Source organism: Typopeltis vanoorti, chromosome 15 (assembly GCF_054136105.1).
Source record: "Typopeltis vanoorti isolate ZY-2024b chromosome 15, IOZ_Tvanoo_1.0, whole genome shotgun sequence".
Lineage (NCBI taxonomy): Eukaryota > Metazoa > Arthropoda > Arachnida > Uropygi > Thelyphonidae > Typopeltis > Typopeltis vanoorti.
In genome coordinates, this window is record NC_143563.1 from 77113821 (window position 1) to 77140019 (window position 26199).

Here is a 26199-nt window from a genome sequence, read left to right on the forward strand (position 1 = left end):
CTACAATGAACAGCAACTGCACCAACAACATCTACCGCGACTAGTAATTTCGCAGACAATCGCAAACATCCATGCCCATGGCAGGATTCGAACCCGCAGCCTTTTTTGCTGGAGAGCAGATACGCTAACCACTCGGCCAATCAGGCTATATACTTTCAAATGTCTATTATTAAACTATAGAGAACTCCTATCTAATAGACACTTCAGACTATGAATTTTCAAGTAACAAATTACCTTCTCTGCAGTCTTTTACTTCATCTAATGAAATTTAAACACATTGACTGTTACCGGATTTTAGGCCTCCAAGGAGTCAAAAGACTCATCGCGGGAGGTCCTTTCTAAGAAACACAAGTCTATCAAGACTCATTGTGGGAGGTCCCTCCTAGGAAACACAAAGTCTATCATACCATTCCTTAAACTCATTGACCATTCTTGCTCTCACCACTCTATCAGACAAAGCATTCCACAGTTCAACCACCCTCCATGCAAAGAAACCACTCCCCAACCTCTTGCTCACAGTTTCCTTTCGTAACTTCCAGGGATGGCCTCTTGTCATCACTCCTTCCCACTGTTCAACCAAGTGAAAGAACTCCCCAGTGTCAACCCTGTAACCCCTCTCAACAGTTTAAAAGTTTCAATCATATCACCTCTCCTTCTGATCACCGAACGCAATCCACATTCACTCAGCTGATCCTCATAACTATTGTAACATTGTACAGTCCTGAAACCATCTTTGTTATCCACCTTTGTACCCTTTCCACAATTAATTTATCCCCTTCAAATCCTGGGGACCAAATCTGAGAACAATAGTGTAAGTGTGGTCTGATCATGGTCTTATACAACGGAATGATAACTCTTTTATCTCTGCAGGTCAGCATCCTTCTCATTATTGCAGGAATCCCCTGTGCTTCACCACCTTTGCAATATGTCCCCTAAATTTCAGGTTTCTATCAATCATCAACCCCCATATCTTTTGTCTCCCCTACTTCCTCCAATAGAGTATGCAGCGTCCCAAACCTCAAGACCTTACATTTTGCTGCATTAAACTGAAACCCCCATTCATATGCCCATCTGTCTAGCTTATTCAAATCCTCCAGCAGGACTACCACATCTGCACTGTTATTTATAACCCTTCCCAGCTTCACATCATCTGCAAACAACTGAATATTCCCTGCATTCCACTGACAATGTCATTGATATAAAGGTGGGACCCCATTTCTAACCCTCTGCCTCCTTGAAACTGACCCACCATACATAACTCTCTGATACCTATCGGACAGCGAATCCTGAACCCAGTTGACCAACCTGACATCCAAACCCATGTGCTGCAACTTAAATATCAGCTTATCATGTGTAACCCTGTCAAATGCCTTCGCTAAATCCAAGAAAATGGCAGCATGTGCCTTTCCTCTCATCTACTGTTCTTGTAACTTTATTATAAAAGGCTAGCATATTACTAAAACAAGAGCTCCCCTTCACAAATCCATGTTGACTCTCACAGATAACATTACCCTCATCTGCCTAATGTTATATACAGTCCCTAACTAATTTCTCCAAGATTTTAACAACTACTGATGACACACAAACTGGGTTATAATTAGACACTTCCAGGTAAGATAGTGCCCTTATGCAATGGCACTATCTTACCTTCCTTCCATTCCCTGGGAACCTTTCCCGTAGCCAGATTTTCATTGAAAAGCTAGGTCAAAGGAGCTGTCAGTTCTTCAGCACATTCTCTCAAAACTCATGGTAAAATACCATCCAGTCCCACAGCTTTACTGACATCCAAAGTACTCAGTATTTTGAAACATGCTTTCCCTCTTACACCTCTAAACCTGGAACTAGTATTAAAATTTACTCCTCCATGCAGAGGACAATTCCACTATGTCCTTGGCATTAGTCACTCTATTCCCATTTTTATCCCACAATATCATTCTTCCACAATCATTTCTCCTCCTACTGGCCATTTAACTAAAAAATTCCCTAGGATTTTCTTTGGATCTTAGGGTCAATCTCTTCTCATATTCCAGTTTTGCCTTCCTTACCATACTAGTCACTCTCCTGGCCTGTGTCTTATATTCTTCATGCATCTGCTCTTCACCTGTCTCCTTATATCTCTTCCATAACCTCTTTTTCACATGTAGTTCCTGTTTAATATTGTTTGTCATCCACTTTACACCAAATTGCATCCTCTTTTTCCCTTGTGGAATACAGCTTACTATTGCTGCTAACAAATATTCCTTCACAATTTCCCAAGCATTAATGATATCCCGGCCTCCCTCCATGATGAAATCACTGTAAACTGAAAAGAATCATGATTTTATCTGAAAACAGCTCAGCTGAGGTGATGCATCATCAAGTCACAGAAAGTATGTTTTGAACTTGCTGTGATTTGTGGATAATCTTCATTTCCATGAACTTGGATGTCTTTCCATTTATTTTCATCCAGTGAATGTCTCAGATTTGTGCTCAGTGAATTTAGTATTTTTTTGGATTTATTTCTGCAAGTATTATTGCTGATCAGAAGTAGTCATTTGTATACATCTTTAAAATGACCTTATTGATGTTGTTGCATGTGGTTTTTTTTTATATATTTTACATTAACATTTAGTAGGTTTAAAGTATGTGATTTAATAATTTGAAAACAAAAAAAAATCTGCTAAACACTTAGGCGAGGCCATTTAGGCCTCGCCTAAGTAACTACATAACTAAGTAATGCCTAACTAACTTTTTGAGATTTCAAATAATTTTAAAAATAATTGAATAATTCATTTTGATAAGGTAATAATTTAAAAAAAACTTTAATTTTTTAATTTACAAAATAAACTGGTTTCTTATAATTGTAAAGTATTGTTGCATATTAGTTTGCTTGATGAATGTTTTATAGTTAAATGATCTCATTATTAGTTGGCACATAGCAAGATTTAGTGAACTCAGAATTATTTTTATGGGAAAAATGCTAAATATGCTTTTATCAGTTTCATAATTTGTGTACAAACTTCTCCAAAAGCATATTTTTCATACTGCTGGCATTAGTAAAATTAAGTACTGACTAGTTTATGTAGTTATGTTTTTCTCTCCACATCTGTCCTTTGCTAGTTCATGACTCATGATGTGTGTCTGTTTCTCTCATCATTTTTTGTTTTTACGATCAAATTCTTGTGTATTTGAGTATCTGATCCTATTCTGTGGGATCACTTGCCTTAGTATGTATCCCCATCTATTCCATACCACTGACCTTTCTTTCAGTGTCCTGTCTCTTGTTCATGAATTCTAGCTAAGCATTGTAATATAAGTTTCTATGTGAATGGTTCTAGCATGCAAAGATAGATGTAGTTGGTTGACATGAATTATTAAAAAAAGAATAAGTATTTGTATTAAGAGAGGATTTTGTCTGTCTATCTTTTGTTACCAACACTACATTAAAGATGCCAAAAAATTATATACTTGGACATGAATATATTTCACAAGTAGCTCAGATATATTTCACTGATGTGAAATATATTCACATCTGAGCTACTTGTATATGCTAATCTTCGGCCAACCAGGCCTGCATAATTGGACTATAATCAACATAATTGAGCTATTTAATAGGGTGTTTTGGTCTATCCTGGTAAAGGATGCTTTATTCATAGAGGGATAATGAATGGAGAGACTGTATTCTGATTACTGTCACTAAGGTGGGGGGGTCTAAAAGACAGGATTTTGCCACAATCTTTAAATTATTGCGCTAATGAACTGACTGTGCCATTAATTAGACTGTTTAATAAAAGCCTTGCAATAGGACAAGGCCTTAGAGAGTGGAAGGAAGGTAAAATAGTGCCATTGCATAAAAGTGGTGGCAAAATATAGGCCTCTCTGTATTTCTCCTGCAGTTGTTAAGATTTGGGAGAAATTAATAAGAACTTGTTATACAGAACTAGACAGATAAGGACAATATTATTTATGCAGGCCAGTATGGATTTGTAAATGAAAGGCAACAAATGATTACATTGTAATAAAAGGCAATAAATGGTTTCTGGTAGGATATGTGATGAGAATGTCTGACAATAATAAATTTAGTTTAATCCTTTATCCAAGTGTGAGCAAACAAAGTTTAAGCCTGAAAATATCTTCAGGACTGAGGTAAGGTGGTGCAACTCGGAGCAAAGGTGGACCAAGCTCTCATCACTTCTGTCTCAGTATCACCCACAATGCAAAGCACATCTCCTTGCGGATATGTATAATGCTATGCATCAAGGGCCACTACCCAGACTGGTTTCGACCTTTATTGAGATCTCATCAGTGGGAGGCAGACCCAGGCGGTGATACTAAGGCAGAAGCAATAGGAGATCATATTCACTTATACAAGTTGCCAACAGGTGTACCACCTTATTATTCTATTACTCTGGATTAAGAGAAAGATGTTGGAAGTTTATTTTGCGCTTGGTTAGACTATAATAAATTTAGTTTAATCCTTTATCCAAGTGTGAGCAAACAAAGTTTGAGCCTGAAAATATCTTCAGGACTGAGGTAAGGTGGTGCAACACTTAGGCAACTTGTAGCAAAGGTGGACCAAGTTCTCATCACTTCTGTCTCAGTATCACCCACAATGCAAAGCACATCTCCTTGCGGATATGTATAATGCTATGCATCAAGGGAAGGGCCACTGCCCGGACCGGTTTCGACCTTTATTGAGGTCTCATCAGTGGGACGCAGACCCAGGCAGAGATACTAAGGCAGCAGCAATAGGAGAGTCATATTTACCTATACGAGTTGCCAATAGGTGTACCACCTTATTATTCTATTACACTGGATTAAGAGAAAGATGTTGGAAGTTTATTTTGCGCTTGGTTAGACTATAATAAATTTAGTTTAATCCTTTATCTAAGTGTGAGCAAACAAAGTTTGAGCCTGAAAATATCTTCATGACTGAGGTAAGGTGGTGCAACTCGGAGTAAAGGTGGACCAAGCTCTCATCACTTCTGTCTCAGTATCACCCACAATGCAAAGCACATCTCCCTGCGGATATGTATAACACTATGCATCAAGGGAAGGGCCACTGCCCAGACCGGTTTCGACCTTTATTGAGGTCTCATCAGCGGGAGACAGACCCAGGTGGTGATACTAAGGCAGAAGCAATAGGAGATCATATTCACTTATACAAGTTGCCAACAGGTGTACCACCTTATTATTCTATTACTCTGGATTAAGAGAAAGATGTTGGAAGTTTATTTTGCGCTTGGTTAGACTATAATAAATTTAGTTTAATCCTTTATCTAGTGTGAGCAAACAAAGTTTGAGCCTGAAAATATCTTCATGACTGAGGTAAGGTGGTGCAACTCGGAGCAAAGGTGGACCAAGCTCTCATCACTTCTGTCTCAGTATCACCCACAATGCAATGCACATCTCCCTGCGGATATGTATAACGCTATGCATCAAGGGAAGGGCCACTGCCCAGACCGGTTTCGACCTTTATTGAGGTCTCATCAGCGGGAGACAGACCCAGGTGGTGATACTAAGGCAGAAGCAATAGGAGATCATATTCACTTATACAAGTTGCCAACAGGTGTACCACCTTATTATTCTATTACTCTGGATTAAGAGAAAGATGTTGGAAGTTTATTTTGCGCTTGGTTAGACTATAATAAATTTAGTTTAATCCTTTATCCAAGTGTGAGCAAACAAAGTTTGAGCCTGAAAATATCTTCAGGACTGAGGTAAGGTGGTGCAACTTGGAGCAAAGGTGGACCAAGATCTCATCACTTCTGTCTCAGTATCACCCACAATGCAAAGCACATCTCCCTGCGGATATGTATAACGCTATGCATCAAGCGAAGGGCCACTGCCCAGACCGGTTTCGACCTTTATTGAGGTCTCATCAGCGGGAGACAGACCCAGGTGGTGATACTAAGGCAGAAGCAATAGGAGATCATATTCACTTATACAAGTTGCCAACAGGTGTACCACCTTATTATTCTATTACTCTGGACTAAGAGAAAGATGTTGGAAGTTTATTTTGCGCTTGGTTAGACTATAATAAATTTAGTTTAATCCTTTATCCAAGTGTGAGCAAACAAAGTTTGAGCCTGAAAATATCTTCAGGACTGAGGTAAGGTGGTGCAACTTGGAGCAAAGGTGGACCAAGCTCTCATCATTTCTGTCTCAGTATCACCCACAATGCAAAGCACATCTCCCTGCAGATATGTATAATGCTATGCATCAAGGGAAGGGCCCCTGCCCAGACCGGTTTCGACCTTTATTGAGGTCTCATCAGTTGGAGACAGACCCAGGTGGTGATACTAAGGCAGAAGCAATAGCAGAGTCATATTTACCTATACGAGTTGCTAATAGGTGTACCACCTTGTCTGGATTAAGAGAAAGATGTTGGAAGTTTATTTTGCACTTGGTTAGACTATAATAAATTTAGTTTAATCACATCTTCTTGCGGGTATGTATAATATCCGCAAGAAGATGTGCCGCAATGATTAATCATTGCAGCACATCTTCTTGATACCGCAATGTATAATCACTGCCCAGACTGGTTTCGACCTTTATTGAGGTCTCATCAGTGGGAAGCAGACCCAGGTGGTGATACTAAGGCAGAAGCAATAGCAGAGTCATATATATGAGTTGCCAATAGGTGTACCACCTTGTTATTCTATTACTCTGGATTAAGAGAAAGATGTTGGAAGTTTATTTTGCACTTGGTTAGACTATAATAAATTTAGTTTAATCCTTTATCCAAGTGTGAGCAAACAAAGTTTGAGCCTGAAAATATCTTCAAGACTGAGGGGTCCGCATCCCACTGATGCGGACCCCTCATCTAAACCAGTCTAAACCAGTCTGGGTAGTGGATTAAGATTACTCTGGATTAAGAGAAAGATGTTGGAAGTTTATTTTGCACTTGGTTAGACTATAATAAATTTAGTTTAATCCTTTATCCAAGTGTGAGCAAACAAAGTTTGAGCCTGAAAATATCTTCAAGACTGAGGGGTCTGCATCCCACTGATGAGACCTCAATAAGGGTCGAAACCAGTCTGGGTAGTGGATTAAGATTACTCTGGATTAAGAGAAAGATGTTGGAAGTTTATTTTGCACTTGGTTAGACTATAATAAATTTAGTTTAATCCTTTATCCAAGTGTGAGCAAACAAAGTTTGAGCCTGAAAATATCTTCAAGACTGAGGGGTCTGCATCCCACTGATGAGACCTCAATAAGGGTCGAAACCAGTCTGGGTAGTGGCCCTTCCCTTGATGCATAGCATTATACATATCTGCAAGGAGATGTGCTTTGCATTGTGGGTGATACTGATACAGAAGTGATGAGAGTTTGGTCCACCTTTGCTCCAAGTTGCCTAAGTGTTGCACCACGTTACCTCAGTCCTGAAGATATTTTCAGGCTCAAACTTTGTTTGCTCACACTTGGATAAAGGATTAAACTAAATTTATTATAGTCTAACCAAGTGCAAAATAAACTTCCAATGTCTGACAACAGATGGACCAAGTGAACAACAGAATGGACAACAAGAACTGGTTATCAGAAACCATTAGATGAGTGGTAAGATGGGATGATGATATGATGAGATAACAAGATGGCATGGACATTTATGGTGGAGAGATGCATCAGGTTGGTCAAAATGGATCATCCAGCAGCGGACTGAAGAAAGTGATGATAATGATGATGATGATAATTGTAAAGATATATATGTCTGAAGTAAAAAAAGATGATTGGGAAATGAGAGATGAGGTGATGAGAGCTTGGTTCACCTTTGCTCCAAGTTGCCTAAGTGTTGCACCACCTTACCTCAGTCCTGAAGATATTTACAGGCTCAAACTTTGTTTGCTCACACTTGGATAAAGGATTAAACTAAATTTATTATAGTCTAACCAAGTGCAAAATAAACTTCCAATGTCTGACAACAGATGGACCAAGCTATGATGTATAGAAGTAAAGAACTAAAACAGATGTATTTAGTTTTATTACTTACAAAACAGCTTTATAAGGTATTTACTGTTTTGATATTTTGTGTAGCAAATTTTCAGACATAATGATTATTTCTTTCCTTCCTTTATTGTTCTCTCTCTCTCATTTTCTTCATTTTAATTTCTGGCTCTTATTCTGCTTAACTTTTCATTTTCTAACAGAAGAAATTTCTTCAACAGAAACACCACCACCAGGCTACATGAGTGAAGACGGAGACAACCAGGAACAAAATGGAACAGATAATATGAGTAAGTTATCAATTTTATACACAAGGAAAGTTCTTTGTAAAATGTTAATGAACTCATATGCTACTATATAGATTGTTAAAAACTCTCTTGAATAGTATCTGTTGCATTTCAGTAATAGGAAAAATTTGAAACTTTTTTTTTTGTTTGTTATTAATATAATTTCTGCTTTTGTCTTTAGTAATGCATGGACTAGGGTGATCCAGAAGTTTTTTGAATTTGTGTTTGTTATATTTTCCTCTTTTTTTTTTTTTAATTTTAATTGATGTTATAATAATATGTTTTGCACACAGAGCTTACTCTTGTGACCACAATTATATGAATAGTCATATTTAATGCTTAAATGATAGAATAGTGCTTAGAATGACAACTTGACTTAGAACTTGGAACGACAACTTAGAACTTGACACTTTCTCAAAGACCAGCCTCAGTCCAGATTGCCACTTTCATTTGATCTCAGGCCTGTTGTTAAAGGGATGCTCTGCAATGTCATCTTCATTTACTTGTCTAAGTTAGCGGAAGTGTTCAAAAGGTTTTCTTAAACTAACATCATTATCAGAGAATTGAATTAATCTTTGGAATGTTTCTCCAAATGAATTGTTATCATTGATGGAAACGGAGTCTATTTTAACAATCCAAACACAGGAAATAATTAGATCAACCTAAATATGATACATTATATTGAATTTATTGGACCATGGTTTAGATAAACATATGTACATAATCGTCGACCAGTTTTGCCAGCTGGGGTCATATTTAGTGAAAAGAACCAAATATTAACTATCAAAATAGATCAACCTAAGTTAAAAACACTTCTTCCCAATAATTGTCGGCCTGGTTGGCTGAGTGGTTAGCATATCCGTTCTCCAGCCAAAAGGCTGTTGGTTCAAATTCTTCCATGGTCATGGATGTTTGTGATTGTCTGTGAAAATGCTAGTGGTGGTGGTGGTTAGTGGTAGATGGCATTTGTGTAGTTGCGGTTCGCTGTATTTGGTGGATTGAGTTGGGGAGATGGAAAGCTATAGAGTAGGTGCCCTCCCTCGATGAGTCCTTGGACTCCCTGGAGGTGTCACTTAATAAGCAGTTAAGTATCTGAGAACAAGGCTATGTTTTGGGTTTGGGTGAAATTTCAAGAGTATAGTTTACTTTGGGCTGGTGTTCGGAAGCCTTCACCATCAGTGATAACATGTATTCTTAAAATGAGTGAGTGCATTTGTTTTGTACATGGGAGCTCTTCCAACAAGACAATGCCAGACTGCACATAGCAGTATGTATGTATGTATGTGTAGGCTGGTAAAAATCAAGTAGCTGAAGATACAGCTTTTCCTCATCCAGTAACAAGTAGGCTTTAGTGACATCCATTTTATTATTCATTCTGATTGATGATCTGCTTCTTGGTAGATGTTTTGTTGCCATTGTGGAGTCTGGACTATTTATCATAAGTTTGTGCCTTCAAGGAAAAGACATGGTATTATTATTATTACACCCTCCATGGAGTCGGCAGACTCATCACGGGAGGTTCGTTCAACTGACAACATATTTATCATATGGAATCTTAAAATCCTTAACTCTCCTTCCATTAACAACACATTCTGGTAATGCATTCGATTCACTGACAGTTAATCTCCATGTAAAAAATCTACTCTTCACACCCCCTCTTCATCACACTTTTACATAACTTCCAGGGACGAGCTCTGGTTCTTCCCCCTCTCACCTACTCTTTTTATAATCCGCTCTGGATTAATCTGATAAAATACTCTTACTAACTTAAATGTCTCTATCATATCGCCTCTCTTCCTCCTATCCACCAACCTCTGCAATCCACATATCTTCAACCCCTCTCTCTCTCTCTCTCTCTCTCCATATCCAGCATTTCAAAGTTCCAGCATCGCCTTAGTCACTTACCTCTGGACCCTCTCCAATGTCTCCACATAACATTGAAAACCAAGTGACCAGATCTGAGCACAATAGTCCAAGTGCAGGCTGACCAGTGCCTTATACAGTGGCACAACAACTTCCTTACATTAGAGTACTTTTTATCATAGCAGCACTACAATGTGCAGCTTTTGCAACGCTAGCAACATGCCCTCTAAACTTCAGTCTACTGTCAATCATCCCAAATCCCTAATCTCATCCACTTCCTGCAGTATGGCACATCAATATAGTACACAGCCTTATATTTTTGCACTCCAAAATGCAACACCTTGCACTTATTGATATTAAAACCACAACCCCACTCTTTTGTCCAAGTAAAAAGTCTATTCAAATTTTCCTGAAAGAAATTAACATCAGCAGTGCTACTTATAATTCTTCCCAAATTTGCATCATCATCAGCAAACAACTGAAGATCCCCAGTCAGTCCACATGATATATCGTTTACAAACAAGTTAAATAGCAGGGACTCAAGAACAGAACCCTGGGGCATACCACTGGTTACCCTCCTTTTTTAAGACACTGCTCCATCATACACAACCTACTGGTATCATTCAGAGAGAGCCAATCTCTTGATCCATCTAACTATATATCTGTTCCAATCCTCTGCAGCTTGTACCCCAACTTATCATGTGGTAATCTATCAAAGACTTTTGCAAAGTATAAGAATATCACTATATATGATTCTCCCTTATCTAACACACTTGTCACCTTATCATAAAATGCAAGTAAATTACTAAAACAGGACCATGCTGACCATCATGAAGAATGCTATGTCCATCAACCCAATCCTGTATTCTATTCTTTACCAATATCTCCAATACCTTGAACCACAAACACAGTTATACAGACTGGCCTATAGGTGGAGACTTCTGTCTTAGAACCATGCTTGTGGAATGGTACTATTTTGCTTTCTTTCCAGTCCTTAGGAACCCTGCCCACTGCAAGACTTTCATTAAACAACCAGGTCAAGGGCATAGCCAGCTGTGGTGCGCATTCCTTAAGAATACATGGTAATATGTCATCCATTCCCACAGCTTTATTATTCACATCTAACCCAACCAACATCTGATATGCCTCTGTTTCTTTCACTTCCAATTCTTCTAATACTTGCTTCTCTTCTATATATTGCACGGCATCATTTACACCAGTATGATATACGCTGATAAAGTGCTCGTTCAGTAATTCCACTATATCCTTTGCAGCTGTTACTCTGCTGCCATGACTATCCACCAATGTTAATCTGCTATAATTATTCTTCCTCTTGCTTGCCATGTAGTGGAAAAATTCCCTTGAATTAACCTTGGACTGACCAACCAATCTCCTCTTATACTGCACCTTTTCTTTCTTTACCATGCTCATCACCTTTCTAGCTTTACTTCATACTCTGCATGGATCCGAGCACTACCAACTGTCTTGTACCTCCTCCATAACATTTTCTTTTCCAGCACAGCTTGCTTGATTTCGGTGTTCATCCATTTCACTCCTACTCTATTTGCTCACTTAATCCTTGCTATACAGTCATACATTGCTTTTGTCAGATACTGCCTTGTGAGTTTCCTTGTATTGTCAGCATCTTTTCTGCTTAGCTCATCTACCCAACGTACTGATGCTAACCGACTACGAAGGTGGTCTGAAAAGTTCTTGGTCTAACAATGAAAAAAACAAATTTATAATTTCAAAATTATTTTTGTTTTTCAACATTATCTCCATTAAGACTAATACATTTATTCCAGTGATGCTCCAGCGCCATTATCTGGCCCTGTAGTGGTTCTCAGCAAGATCTGCAAAATATTCCTCTACAGCTGCAATCACCTCTTGATTTGAAGAAAACGCTGACCAGCGAGGAGGAGTTTTAGTTTTGGGAAGAGATAGAAGTCAGAGGGAGCCAAATCTGGGGAATAGGGTGGATGTTCCAACAATCATAATGCAGATCCCTTAATTTTCCCATTGCCAAAACACTTTTGTAGGCAGGTGCATTGTCCTGATGAAAGATGATTTTTTTTCTTCTGCAAACCAGTCTTTTCTCACAAATTTTTTTGTCTAGTCTGGTTAAAAGATCAGAATAATATTCCCTGGTTATTGTTTTAACCTTTTCAAGATAATTAATAAACAAAATGCTCTTTAGCATCCCAAAACACTGATGCCATGACTTTTTCTGCTAATGGAACCGACTTTGTTCTTCTTTGGTGCTGAACTAACTGGCTTCTATCCACTATTTTGACTGCTGTTTGGATTCTGCAGTGCAATGGTGAATCCGAGTCTCATCCATAGTAATAAATCGATGTACAAAATGAGTTTTATTCTTGTTAAAACGCTCCAAGCACTGTTCAGAGATTTTCATTCGAGTGCATTTTTGATCTGCTGTGAGCAAGTGCAGAACCCATCTTGCGCAAAGCTTTTTCATATGCAATTCTTTATGCAAAATATATCATGCACGTTCTTTTGAAATGCCTACAGTCTCAGCAATTTCATGCACTTTGACTCACTGGTCATCCAACACCACATCATGCACTTGATCGTTGATTTCTGGTGTTGTTGCACTTTTTGGATCCTTCACGTGGATCATCTTCAAGGCTGGTACGGCCATGTGTAAACTGGGCAGCCCATTTCTTAATTGTCGAAAATGAAGGAGAAGAGTGCCCATAAACTTTTATGAACTTTGAATGAATTTCTTTTGGTGTTAAACCTTCTTTTGCAAAGAATTTTATAACCGCACAATACTGAATTTTATCCCTTTCAAGGGATACATTACATTTGCTTCAAACAGCTGCATAAACAAAGTACTTGATAGAATGACTTGCATTTTACATAGATGACATATAACTGCCATATATGACAATGTACCAACTTAGAAAAAAAAAATCTTTTCAATAGTGTCGCCATCTATGGTTGAGGCCAAGAACTTTTCAGACCACCCTCGTACAGAGGTTCCTATAATCACCTACTTTAATCTTCTACATGTATCCATTTTTGGCAGTGACCTTTTCTTGTTTCATCACTTCCCAAACAAATGCCTATGATCACTCTCACCAACCGGTGGCAGTGTGAACACTTCATTAACAACTCCATCTTGTGAAGTTACCACCAAATCCAATTAAAGTCTCTAGTTGCTTCAATCACATGCTGCTTAAGATACTTATCTCTCAGAAACTTCACAAACTCGCTCTCCCTGTTCTCATATACCTTCCTCCTTCCACTCTCTATTCCTGTAATCAAAGTCTCCCATTAGAATCACCTTCTTTTTACATGCCCAACTAATTTGTCTAAACATTTCACAATCAGTATTCTCTGCGTTCCCTGGCCTATAACAGCATCCTATCAGATATACTAACCTGTTTATTTCAACTTCACACCATACAGATTCAAAATATGTGCATGCACTACCAACTTCCACACTTTGCAGACACAATTCCTCTGCAATCAATAGCACTCCCCCCCCCCCCTCTTTTCGCATTTCTATCCTTTCGTAAAATTATATATCCTTCTAATTCTATTCCTGACATCACATTCTCCTCAGAGAACCAACCAGCACCAACATTCTCTATTCTAGCTGCTACACCACACCTCTCTCTCTCTCTCTTTGGTCTGACCACTCCCATTTCCCTGATCCTGACTCTAATTTCCATTCCTACCTATCTTATCCTCACCTTTATGCATTCCATCATCTTGTGTTGCTGCAAGTGGACCTGCGCAGTTCAAATCTGTGTTTTTCAAGGGTCAACTGCATATATGTAATTACTGCCAAATTCATAATTTCTTGAAGATTAACACATTTGCAAATCTTCCAGAGAAATTTGGAAATATATCTTCTTTATAAACATTTTAAAGTGTACTAACAGCACAATGTACTACAAATGATCTCTACTTTTTGTATATGGAAAGAAATAAAATTTATAAAGAAAAAATTTATTTATTATGTTATAAAGAATAAATTTATAAAGAAATAGAGGTGCAAATTTTTCATGTAGTACTATCATATCCTGTACACCCCTTGAGGGTACATGTCAGGAATTTGATGATGATGAGAAATAAATAAATTATTTCTCATGATTATAAGAGAATGAATCACTTTTATGATATTAAACTGAATTTTGAATTATGTTACGTTATAATTTCATATTTTCCTGTATCATAGCTTGCTCATTACTGAAAAATATTAAAACATGATTAATAAGCACAGTAAAAAATACAAATATTAATGTCGTAACTTTGTTGTATTTCAGACACAACCATCCTCTCATCTCCTAGTTCACCCTTAGGTATGAAACATGCTTGAAATTCTTTATATTTTAAAAATGTAATAAATCATAAACTGTTATTGCACTTGATTTAACTTTATTGCAGCTTCTAAAGTAAGAAGCCACTGATACTGTTTAAAATTATTCAAACAGTAATCTTAATATGAAATTATAATATACAAGTATTTCCCATATCCACAAGGTTGTGATTTTTGAATTTGATTTAGCTCAGCAGACATCAGTGCTGATAATTAACAAACACAGTGGACAAGACATCTGTCCCTTGTTAATTTTTAGCTATATAATAAATAACAAAGACAAAGATGAGGTGCTTCTATTGTATGGGCCTTGATCAGATCACATCTGGAATTATTTGGTATGTAGATCTGGTTCCCCTGGATTTCAGGAGGATGGGATGACTTCAGAAAGGATACAAAGGCAGATAACAGGGCTTCGGAATGTTGACTCTGAGCACAAATTGAAGAAATGTAATCTGAAGAATTTGATTGATCTAAGAAGGAAAGACAGATGATATAATCAAGACGTGAAGTTGTTGAGAGATACTTATCAAATACACTGGAGAAATTTTCTGAGGTGACAGAGCAAAGTGGAATATGCACATGAATGGGGAACTATCCCTATAGATTGCATAGGAAAGTGTACTTTTTTTTTTTTTAAACATTAAATGCATCTATTGTTGCAAAACAAGTGTTTGGTTCAAATGAATAGGAAAATGACCCATAGCAAAACCAAAATCTAGACAGACTTGTGCAGCAAGCAGTGCCTTTAAAAAACCAAAATGTAAGATGTAATGATATTAGAGACCTGACAAATATGATTCAGATTGGAAGAAAATTGCTCATAGGAAGCTAGTAATAATTAGTATTAATGTAGACTTAACTACATCGGACTCGTGTGGTATCCTGTACATTCCTAAAAACCACCTATTACGAAACACCGATGAGTATGTTTATAATTTGCAGAAGCCAGTTCTGCATTTTGATGTTCTCAAAATGTTGAATAGTACCAGTCAATTGGAAAACTCAGATATATTTGTGTTTTTTGATCGATTGATGCTATCCAGCCATACTTATTTCAACAACCAAGCAAAAGACTACTTTTTTTTTTTTTTTTTAGATGTCTATTTTATCTAATTAAATCAGAGCACTCATTTTTGTTTTTGTTTTTTTTATACTACTCATTTTACTAATATACTCATTTTACTAATATACTCATTTTACTAATATACTACTCATTTTACTAATTTTACTAATACTACTCATTTTACTCATTATACTACTCATGAACATCGTGCATGATGCAATTATAGGACATGACTTTGAGTTATTCTTTGTAGCTAACAGTACTAACTTTGAAGAATTACCATTAAAATTAATTGTTTATTGCTGTTTTCAGCATTTTAAAAGATATATGCTAAATTAAAAGGATTTAATTATTCACAGATGAAAGTGAAATTTAGCAGGGCATAAAAAAATTTAAAAATAAACAAATAAAATGAAAAAATCTAGATTTTTCCCATTTGATATTAGGATAATTTCCTATTTTCTCAGTCTTAAAAGTGGGCAGGTATGTAGTTAGCTACAAAATGGGAATTCACTACTATAATCTGTAGAGTGAGTAACAAAAGTTTCAAATTGAAAAACATGCTGCAAAAAACATATCTCTCTCAAGAAAGAGTTTAAAACATAATTCTTTAGTGAGAAAAGAAACCGTCACACTTTTCTGGGATTCAAAAGGACCAACCCTTAATATCAGGAATGGGATATGGTGGTGTGGTAAATAGTACATGTTTACACTGAGTTGATACATGATAAAGCCAGCAATTCAGAGTTGATGATTAATAACATAAGGTTTTGTATTATTGCATTACATTGCCTGTTCTGCTACTGCAGGCCATGCTGTGGAAACACTCTGGAGTCCAACTTATGGACTGTGAAGCTTTATAATGCAGGCCTCCTTTTTTAAGGTCCTTTTCATGTACTCAAATAAAATGTCTGAAAAAAAATGGAGCTAAATGCATAAGAATGAGTTAATTTCATAATATTTATATATATATATGATACCCACAAAAAGTTGTATATGAAAGTAACTCATTCTTATTGGAAAGATACAGACAACAGAAGTGTGGTATGAGCAGAAATTAGCTAATCAAGCCAAGAAAAAGAATGACTAGATAGTACAATGCTAGTAGAATAACAATGATAGATTGGTAATTGCTGCAGAGGATATAGTTGAGGTTTTCAGGGTAGTTAATCAAGCCAAGAAAAAGAATGACTAGATAGTACAATGCTAGTAGAATAACAATGATAGATTGGTAATTGCTGCAGAGGATATAGTTGAGGTTTTCAGGGTATTTCATCCTCATCAATGCAACATTGTGAGAAGCTTGAGTGTAGAGAAAGAGTTGGTGAAAGACTCAAGTAAACTTGATGGGCCAAAGGAGTGGAATGAGGGTAAAATTGTTCCACTTCACAAAGGGGGGAAGACTAAGGCTACAAATTATGGACCAATCTTTGTGTCTGTGTTAAGGTGTTAGAAGAAGAAGTTGATGAGGACTGGAATTTAGATTTGAGTAGATAATGGTAGCATGGGTTTGTTAAGAGGAGGTTATGGTTTGGCAGTCTGTTTATACATTACAACAAGGTAACAAATTCACTGGATAAGAGAGATGTGCATTTCAATTTAGTTACCAATGCTAAACGACAAGTTGGTAACTAAATTGAAATGGATAGGATTGGATAAGAGACTAATTGAGTTGGATAGCTGATTGGTTGTCAAATGGGTATCGGCAGGTTGTGTATGAGTGGTGGTGGTATCCCAAAGAGGAAAGTTACTAGCAGAGTGCTGCAAGGGTCTGTTTTGGGGCCATTATTGTTTATTCTAGATGTTAATGATATTGGTATTGGCTTAACTGGAGATATGCAGCTATTTTGAGATGAAAAGTTGGGAAGAACTATGAGGAGCAAAGAAGATGTGTTATGTCCTTAAAGGAGGATCTCAGTAGACTGTGTGAGTGAGAAATAGAGTGAAGCTGTCAGTTTAATGTTGAAAAGTGTAAAGTCCTGAAATTTTGGTAGGCAAAGATGGAATGAAGCGTATATGATTAATGAGGAAATTTGGAAGGAGATGATAGAGATATCTGAGAGTGATAGAGAAGACTTGATGCAGAAGCAAAGAACTTATGGTGCCATTGTATACTGACTACTGCTGTGCACATATCTGGGTCTTCTGATTTTCAAGGGAATGAGGATATCTTAGAAAGGGTTCAAACAAGATTCACTAAGACTGTTGGGTTTGCATACTGTGAGATACGAAGATAGATTGAGGGAATATAATTTGCAGAGCCTTGTGAGTAGAAAAAGCAGAGGAAATATAGTTGAGACATAAAAGTTGATGAAGGGTTGTTACTAAATTAATGTAAAGGAGATTTTTCTTAGAGTAGAGGGAGACAAGAGTAGAACAAGATGCTATCTGTGGATGCTGTATAAGGAGGGTGTGAGTAATGGAATAAAGCACATTCTTTGCTTGGAGATCAGTTAGTGAGTGGAATGCATTGTCTGAGAGTGTGGTAAGTGCAGAAACTGTGAATGGGTTTAAGTCATAGTTTAATGATCTTGTGCATGGGAGTGTAGACCTCCCACAATGAGTCTTTTGATTCTTTGGATGTCTGATGTTAATAATAATAATGTAGCACTATGGGTAGACCAAGGGTTTATTTTATTATTTTTTAAAATATTTTTGATTATTAAAAATAAAAACATAATCTGGAAGCTACTTCAGGTCTCCAGTGAGCAAAGTCATGGTTGAAAAATTTTGCAGACATTCAAAAGCTTGTACCCTGGATCAAGTATAATTAGATGCTTCTTATAGGGTGGCATTCATAAAATTCTTCTAGAATACTAATCTTATCCCAGCATATGTAAAGATTTGCCCTTCAATTCAGAAAAAAAAAAAAATCATAATTATAAAATGCAAGAAAAGTTTTATTAAGCCATCACGACATATAGTGATGATCACAGTTTGTCACCAGTAATTATTTGGTTAAAAAAAAAGCTTCAGCTTGGATATGCTTAAGCTGAAAATGACTACTGCTTGGATAGTTCCCATATGTAATAATGTTTGTTGTAGGATAGTTTCACACACACACACACACACACGTGTGTGTGTGTGTGTGTGTGTGTAGAAAGCTTTTTACCTTGGGTGTATTTGTGTGTGTGTGTAGAAAGTTTTTTACCTTGGGTGTATTATACGAGGTGGTATCAAAAAGTTTCGAGACTAGCTCTGTTTACGAGAAATTACTTTATCTACATTTACACACTGTCACCTTCAAAATAGTCCCCTTGCATAGCAATACAATGTTCCCAGTGTTCCTGCCACTTCTGGAATATATCCTGGAAGTCTTCTTTTCAAAGCTTGTCAAGCACATTCTGTGATTCACGCTGGATCTCTGCAATAGTGTCAAAACGGTGACCTTTGAGCTGGCTCTTCATCTTCGGGAAGAGGGCAAAGTCCGCAGGAGCCAAATCTGGCAAGTAGGGTGGGTGTGGAAGTGAGATCATGTTGTTTCCAGTGAGAAACTCATGTGAGAAGAACTCGGTGACAGAGTGCATTGTCGTCGTGGAGCATCCAGTTTTTTGTGCAGCACAGATCTGGTCACTTTTGCCGAATGTCCTCCTTAGACGCCTTAAAATCTGGTAGTAGAACTTGCTATCGACAGTCCGGCCCACGGGGATGAATTCTCAATGCACAATGCTGCGAATGTCGAAAAAGATGATGAGCATGCACTTGGTCAAGCTGTGGACCTGCCTTGCCTTTTTCGGTCATGGAGATGATGGGCTCTTCCACTGTGAAGACCTTGCTTCATCTCAGGGTCGTACCCATACACCCAAGTTTCATCACCAGTAATGATTCTTGACATGAAAGACAGGTCATCCACAGCACGCCGACAGAGTTCTTGGCAGACTTTGACGCGGTGTTCCTTCTGCTCCTGGGTCAGCAGCCTGAGGATGAACTTAGCAGCAACACAGCGCATGTTCAAATCACATGTGAGGATTACCTGGACTGTTCCGTATGACATGCCGACAATGGCAGCAACGTTGTGGATTGTTCTCTGATGATCCTCGTGCACAAGTTGTCGAATGGTTTCGATATTTTTTGGGGTTGAGCTCGTTTAAGGTCTTCCTGGTCTCTCGTCGTCTTCCAGTGATGTTCTTCCACTCTTGAAGCACGCGTGCCACTCAAAACACGTCAGACGACTCCTTGTGGCATCACCGTAAACTTGCCGAATCATGTCAAATGTCTCTGTGGCAAATTAGCCCAGTTTCATGCAGAATTTCACGTTTGCTCTTTTTTCTAACTTGCTGTCCATGATGAAATCGCAGACGTGGTAACGCACATGGTCAGAATAGCACCAGTTGCACAGCTCCTGATGTACACAGGATGATGTCTTTTGGCACACTGACTTATGAAGGTCGGTGCTCCCTGTGACTGTAGGTGCAGTCTTGTCTGTAGGTGCAGGTCTATTGTGACATGGTTTTGATTATTTATTTGTATGTTCTCTTTTTAGATGCTGCAGTGCTAATCCAGAAATGCTATTACTGATCTCATACTCCAGTATTCAGACTCCAATAATTTAAGATAAGAAACCTCATTTTGAATTACTTTAGCTGAAGTCAAAAATTTCTGCAAGTATATTAAAATAATTTAATCAAATATTATTTATAGTAATTACTTACAAACTCATTAATACACTTATTTACACAAGTATACTACAAGTCACTAAACTGTACATTAATAATTAAATTCACTTTCACATGCTTCCTTTCAAATTAAGAATGTGTAAAAACAAAGATTTTTATTGATCTCAACTATTTTTTATAATTGAACTCATAATGTGAAAAACATAGACCAAGGATAACATCATATCGATTCATTGCAGACTGCATTTCAGGAAGAATTTGAGTAACGAATGCCTGCTCTCTGTGGATAGATTAAACAGTGCAAATAAGTTATTATATCATTCTCTCTACTGAATTATCAGCTTGAAGTTTTTCAGAGTTTTGTTTTTTCATTAACAAGAGAGAGGGAGAGAGAGTCCAACTGAAGAAACAAAATTGTCCTGCTGTTTTCATTAACATAGAAAACATTCATCCATTAACAGAAAAAACACGTATTACATTCATGTAATATAAAGAATAACATTTCTTACAATGATGGAGGCATAAATATTAAAATAGTTGCTTTGCTATTCTTAAACAAAGAAATTTTTGTAAGAAGTAGAAAATATCAGAGATGAATGATACAAAATATGGCAATGAAATTTTAAATCAAAGAAGGTCAAAAAAAAGGGGGAGATTCTAGGTTTAAGCATCCTTTGCCAAGGAATATCAAATCATATAAAGGTACAAGCACCTCTCTTGTGGCAGAAGGAATCATAGAGGTATAATTCCTTCTACCACAATTTGGACAGTTAGAATGAGCTGTGGTTTTTGTACCAGAGATTTGGGATTCAGTTCAGAAATAGAATATCAGGTTTGGATGTGTGAAGGTGATGATGCATATCATTTAAGTTGTTTTCTTTGTTTCATCCTTATTTTATCTCAGCATCAGCAAATGCACAACTAGTCTATCATAAAGATATTTCATGTACAACTTTTCTTTGTTTATATTCAAGTAAAATAAGATTAAAAAGAAGGATATATTTTTTTAAGTATAATTTACGCTTTTAACTTAATCCTAAGTTCTTAACATGGCCTTCCCAAAGATGATTCATCATAACCAGTAAATATGAAAAAGTGCTTTCATCAACCACTCTCTTCAAAAAAATAGAATGTATATTCTGCTTGTTTCATCAGCTAGTTTTTTTTTTTTTTTTTTATCACGGATATCATAGTTGTCATGCTATTTCAATTAGAAAGATCTAAGTTTAGATCTCATCAAGAATACATACAACTTTTTTCTTAGAAATTTATGGCTGAGGTTGAATTTGGTTTTACATTAGGAATTTACAACTGAGGAAAAGGTGCTTTTGCTATTTGGATTAATTCGGATTTTTTTCCCTTTTATAAAAGACAAACTGGTCTGAGAAACACATGCAGCTGACATGACATGCAGCCTAATAACAGTAGTTGCTTTTGTCTAATTATAAACAATTTAAACAAGTGTCTGAATTTTTAACAAAAGAAATCTTTATTTCTTAACGATATTTCTCTTCTGTGGGGATAACTAAATAAATTAGTAGGGTTGAAATTTAAAAATGTCTTTTATTGTAATTTAAGCACTTCATAAACTATTCTTCTTCTTCAACCTATCTTATTCCCTTAGGACAGATAGATTTCCTTGATTAGGAAATCTATCTGTCCTTAATTTTTTTTTTTTTTTTTTCAAATTTCCTTCATTAATGGTGAATTAATGAAGTTAGCACCACTCCTCTGCATGCCCTAAGTGCAAGTATTTATGCTTGAAGACCTGTATGTTCACAAGGCCAGTGTGCCTACTTTGAGGGACCCCCCCTCCTCCTCAAGTTTCCAAGAGGAAAATCCCCATCTCTGTATGAGACTAGCTAACTTACCATTTGATTGAAAAGACCTGATAAAGGTTCCTCATATCATAGATGGGATTTGAAACCAGGTCTTCCCAACTAAAAGGCTCAATTGAACTATGGAGACTTGAAGTGTACTTTACTTTATGCTAAGTCTATTTTTTAAATCATATTGTTTTGTTTGTTATTTTATCTTCATAACTGATATGCATTATGCATGTAATTTCATTTTATATATATATATATATATATATATATATATATTTATTTATATTACAGATGTACAGCCAGTGACATATACAGAACCAGCATTTTGGTGTTCTATTTCTTACTATGAACTGAATACCAGAGTAGGAGAAACATTTCATGCTTCCCAGCCTTCACTTACAGTAGATGGTTTTACAGATCCTTCAAGTTCCGAGAGGTTTTGTCTTGGTCTTTTATCCAATGTGAATAGAAACCCGGTGGTTGAACAAACAAGAAGGCATATTGGTAATTTATTGCGTATTTTAGCTGTTTATTAAGTATTTAATTAAAATGAGCCTTAGGCAGAAAGTGTTCATGAAAGTTTTGAGGTATCTGCATTAAAAATATATATACGCTATTACATATCAACATAATGGTGTTACTAATATACTATTATTATTACACTCTTCTAATCTTTTTATAAAAATTCTTAAAACTGAAAAAAAAAGTAAGCTTCGCATGATTTCATTATATTATCACTGATCATAAAAAAAAAAAGTACACATTTATGAGTCAGTCCGAATTGGTCTGATGTATTTTGTTTCAAACATTCTGATACCAGATCTGATTGAAGAGGTTCCAACGATCATCATCATCATCATGATTTAGGTCTAGAGTGGCTGTTCTGGACTTAGAAGTCATCATTGAATCTCTTAACCCTTTGACATATAAATTATTTTTAAACTCTAAATTCATTTGAAATTGATGCGAATTTCATAACGTCTGCGATACGTCAAAATCAATTTTGGTGCAATAAACAAAAGACGTGTCACAGACGTCTTTGTATGAAATTCGTTTGAAATTGACGCGAACTTCGTAACGTCTGTGATACATCAAAATCAATTTTGGTGCACTAAACAAAAGACATATCACAGACGTCTTTGTATGTTAACGGTGTTGGATTCTGATTATGTAGATATTAGAGTAATTATTATTTGCTTCAGAATCCAACATGATCTTCCATCACAAAGGCTACATTTGTAAATATTATTTAATGTAAATAACTTAAATTATAATTTGATATCATGTAATTACCTTAATTATATCTAATATTTAATTGTTTAATCAAAGATATGTGTTAATAGTAATAAGATTCTGTATTAAATATTATTAAGCTATTTTATTTATTGTTATGTCAATATTATAAGAACTTGTAATTTAACTACGCATTTATTGAAATGCAAATATTCTATTTATTCTTGTTTGTGAAAGTTTAACGTTATGTAATAACTGAATGTAGTGGTATAACCTTATGTAACGTTAGCGAAAATGTTTACGTTTATTTGTTGTCATGGAAGCACGTGAAATAAACGAGCGCGATTGGAACAGAGCGAGGGCTAAAAAAAGAATAATAAAAAAATATAAGAGGTAACAAGAGAGAGTTGGGATGGAAACTTGGAAGTGAAAGGAAGCAAGGGCATAAACTAGAGAAGTAGAAGTAAATGAAAGGTTCTTAAGGGCAGGAGTTAAGAGGGTAATTTTTATAAGTGAGCAAGGACGAAGTGAATTTTATAGTTAGCTGAAAGTGAAGCCAGCAGTAATAATAAAAGGGAAATTGATGCTGTGATCGGATAATATAAAAAGCTGGATGTTCAAGGAAGAATTCTGAATAAACCCAGTTGGTCTAGAATTGCGGCTTATTTCCGATTTGCCCTAAGGAGAACTGCACAGTGTTTTAAATAGTTTATGAGTGGTAACAAGGATAGTTGAAGTACCCTGCAGTCGATGTCTGGATTTCTGAAGCGCGATTGATAGTGTTTTAATTATAACTGTGGATAAGTCTTGTAGATGTGTTCTTAAGTGAAATAAAATTAATTTAAAAGTTTGCTCACAACGTATTTGATGTACTAGGAACTATTTCCGGTAAGGACTATCTTAGTGTATTATTTCAATGCTTGAAGAATTGAGTGTTAATTACGCTATGCTTAACCTAACCTCAACTGTGGAAACTCTTCGTGATTGAGAGTTGAAGTTAAGAATTGTTAGAGAGATATTTTCAACTATTAGTGCCTGCGATATTTTGAACTTATAGCATGACTGAGAAGTGTGTGTGAAAACTGATTAGATAGGAAGTTCTATTATATTTATATATGTGTAGGAACTTTGTAACTCAGAAGCTGAGAAAGTGTATGTGAAGGCTTGGAAGGTCGAACTAATGTGATTGACTTGGCTTAATATTTGACTTGTTTTTATTGTTTAAATTAGAAGTAGAATTTATGTATGTGTTATATAGCTTATATTAAATGTTTGTTTTTGTTAATCAAAAGTTGTATTTTGCCTGAATCTCTTTTACTGCACCATTCATAAAATATTCGAACCAAAGCTGGTAAATTAAGTAAGTCAAATATACTCGGCCAGTATATATATTAAGGAGAAATAGTTGAAGGTTGATTTTTCTTCAATTCTTGAACTAATTCAGATATAGAGTGGCGCAGTCTTTAAATATAAATTTTCTCTATATTTGAATTAGAAACCAACTAGCAACTATTTTTAGGTTAAGAACATCGTAGTAAATAACATGTCGGATCCAAGGTACAGATTAAGACGAAGTAGGATCCAACAACGGGTTAAGAGGACATCCAAGATTCCAAGGATACTTTTTTATAATAATTTATTGAATTTTATGTTTAATAAGATAAAGGGGGGGGGGACTTTGGGGATGAGGAAGCAGTGGAGAGGATTCAGAGGCGAGGGACCAAGAGGGGATATGATAGAGACATTTACCTAACCACTGAACTAAATCACATCCTTAACACTTTCTCAGCCAATGGCTCCTCCCCTCCTCCCCCCAAAAAAATAAATAAAAAAATAAAATCCAAAAAATACTAAAACCAGTTATCCACAACCCACCTCCCCCTTCACAAAAAAGATTACTTATATCCATCACCATTCCTTACATCTGAGGCACCTCGGAAAAAATCAACAAAAGCCTAAAAAAACATGACTTGACCTCTTGTTACAGACCATATAGAAAATTGGCATCCTTTATCCGCTCCACTAAAGACCAACCACTTCCCCTAGACCTACCTGGTGTATACCAGGTCCCTTGCAGCTGTAAATTGTTCTACTTTGGCCAAACAGGCAGGATAGCAAATATCAGAATCTTAGCACACAAGGACTACATCCGATTTCACCAGTACAGCCACTCTGGGCTTGCAGACCATGCTCTGGATACTCGCCACAGAATAAGGTGGAAGAAAGCCACAGTAATACACTGCAGCAAGTTCAAATATGAAAGACTATTCATGGAATCAGCCTCAGCCCTTAGGAACATGCCAAACCTCAACAAATTTGGATGCATGAGACGGCCCCAAATTTGGGAAACATATATCAGAAGAACTTCAGCCCAAAGGCCAAGAATACCTAATATAGCCCACCAGGGGCACCATCAGGACTTTAGGAAAATGATAGCTTCCTCACTTCGTCTCTCATTTGTTGTTATGTAGTACTTGCATGCACGTGTCTTTATCTTAAGTTCCCATGAAGATGGCAACATGATGTTGCAAAAATATCGGAAAGTATATATTAAAGTTTATTTGATTTATATTTCTAGTGTACGCTGTCAATTCCTTAAGTATTTAGTTATCATGTTTAACCAGCATATAAGCCTTTCTACAAGAAGGATAAATAAATGCAGGGGAAATGTTTCAGCACTTGGCTAGAGGAACCAGAACAAGGGATCATCTCTGGAAGTTGAATAAAGGTGTGGTTAGTAGAGGTGTGAGGACTAGATTTTTTGCTTGGAGTGTGGTGAATGAATGGAATGGGTTGCCAAAGTCAGTTGAGTGTTTTGTCTGTTATGGGTTCAAGGAGAGGTATGATAGATTGTGTAGATAGATTGGGTCTCCTGCAAGGAGTCTTCAGACTCCATGGAAGTGCCTCTATATAATAACAATAATAATAATCTCCAAATAACTTGGCTTCATAGAAACCTGATTAATGCTGTGATATAATTGTTAATCCTATCTCTATAGTATGCTATGTCTTTCGGTGTATATTTTCTTGGGAT

At 36.5% G+C, this 26199-nt stretch overlaps 1 protein-coding gene across 2 annotated transcripts in view; it reads left to right on the forward strand.

The window, feature by feature from the left end:
* LOC150098911 (SMAD family member 3-like) overlaps positions 1–26199 on the forward strand; it is a 162470-nt gene that overhangs the window by 99746 nt on the left and 36525 nt on the right. For both annotated transcript variants that reach the window (XM_090404669.1, XM_090404668.1), the window contains exons 4-6: positions 8145–8213; positions 14369–14404; positions 22224–22436. In XM_090404669.1, coding sequence (XP_090260795.1) covers positions 8145–8213; positions 14369–14404; positions 22224–22436 — 318 coding nt within the window. The remainder of the gene's footprint in view (positions 1–8144; positions 8214–14368; positions 14405–22223; positions 22437–26199) is intronic.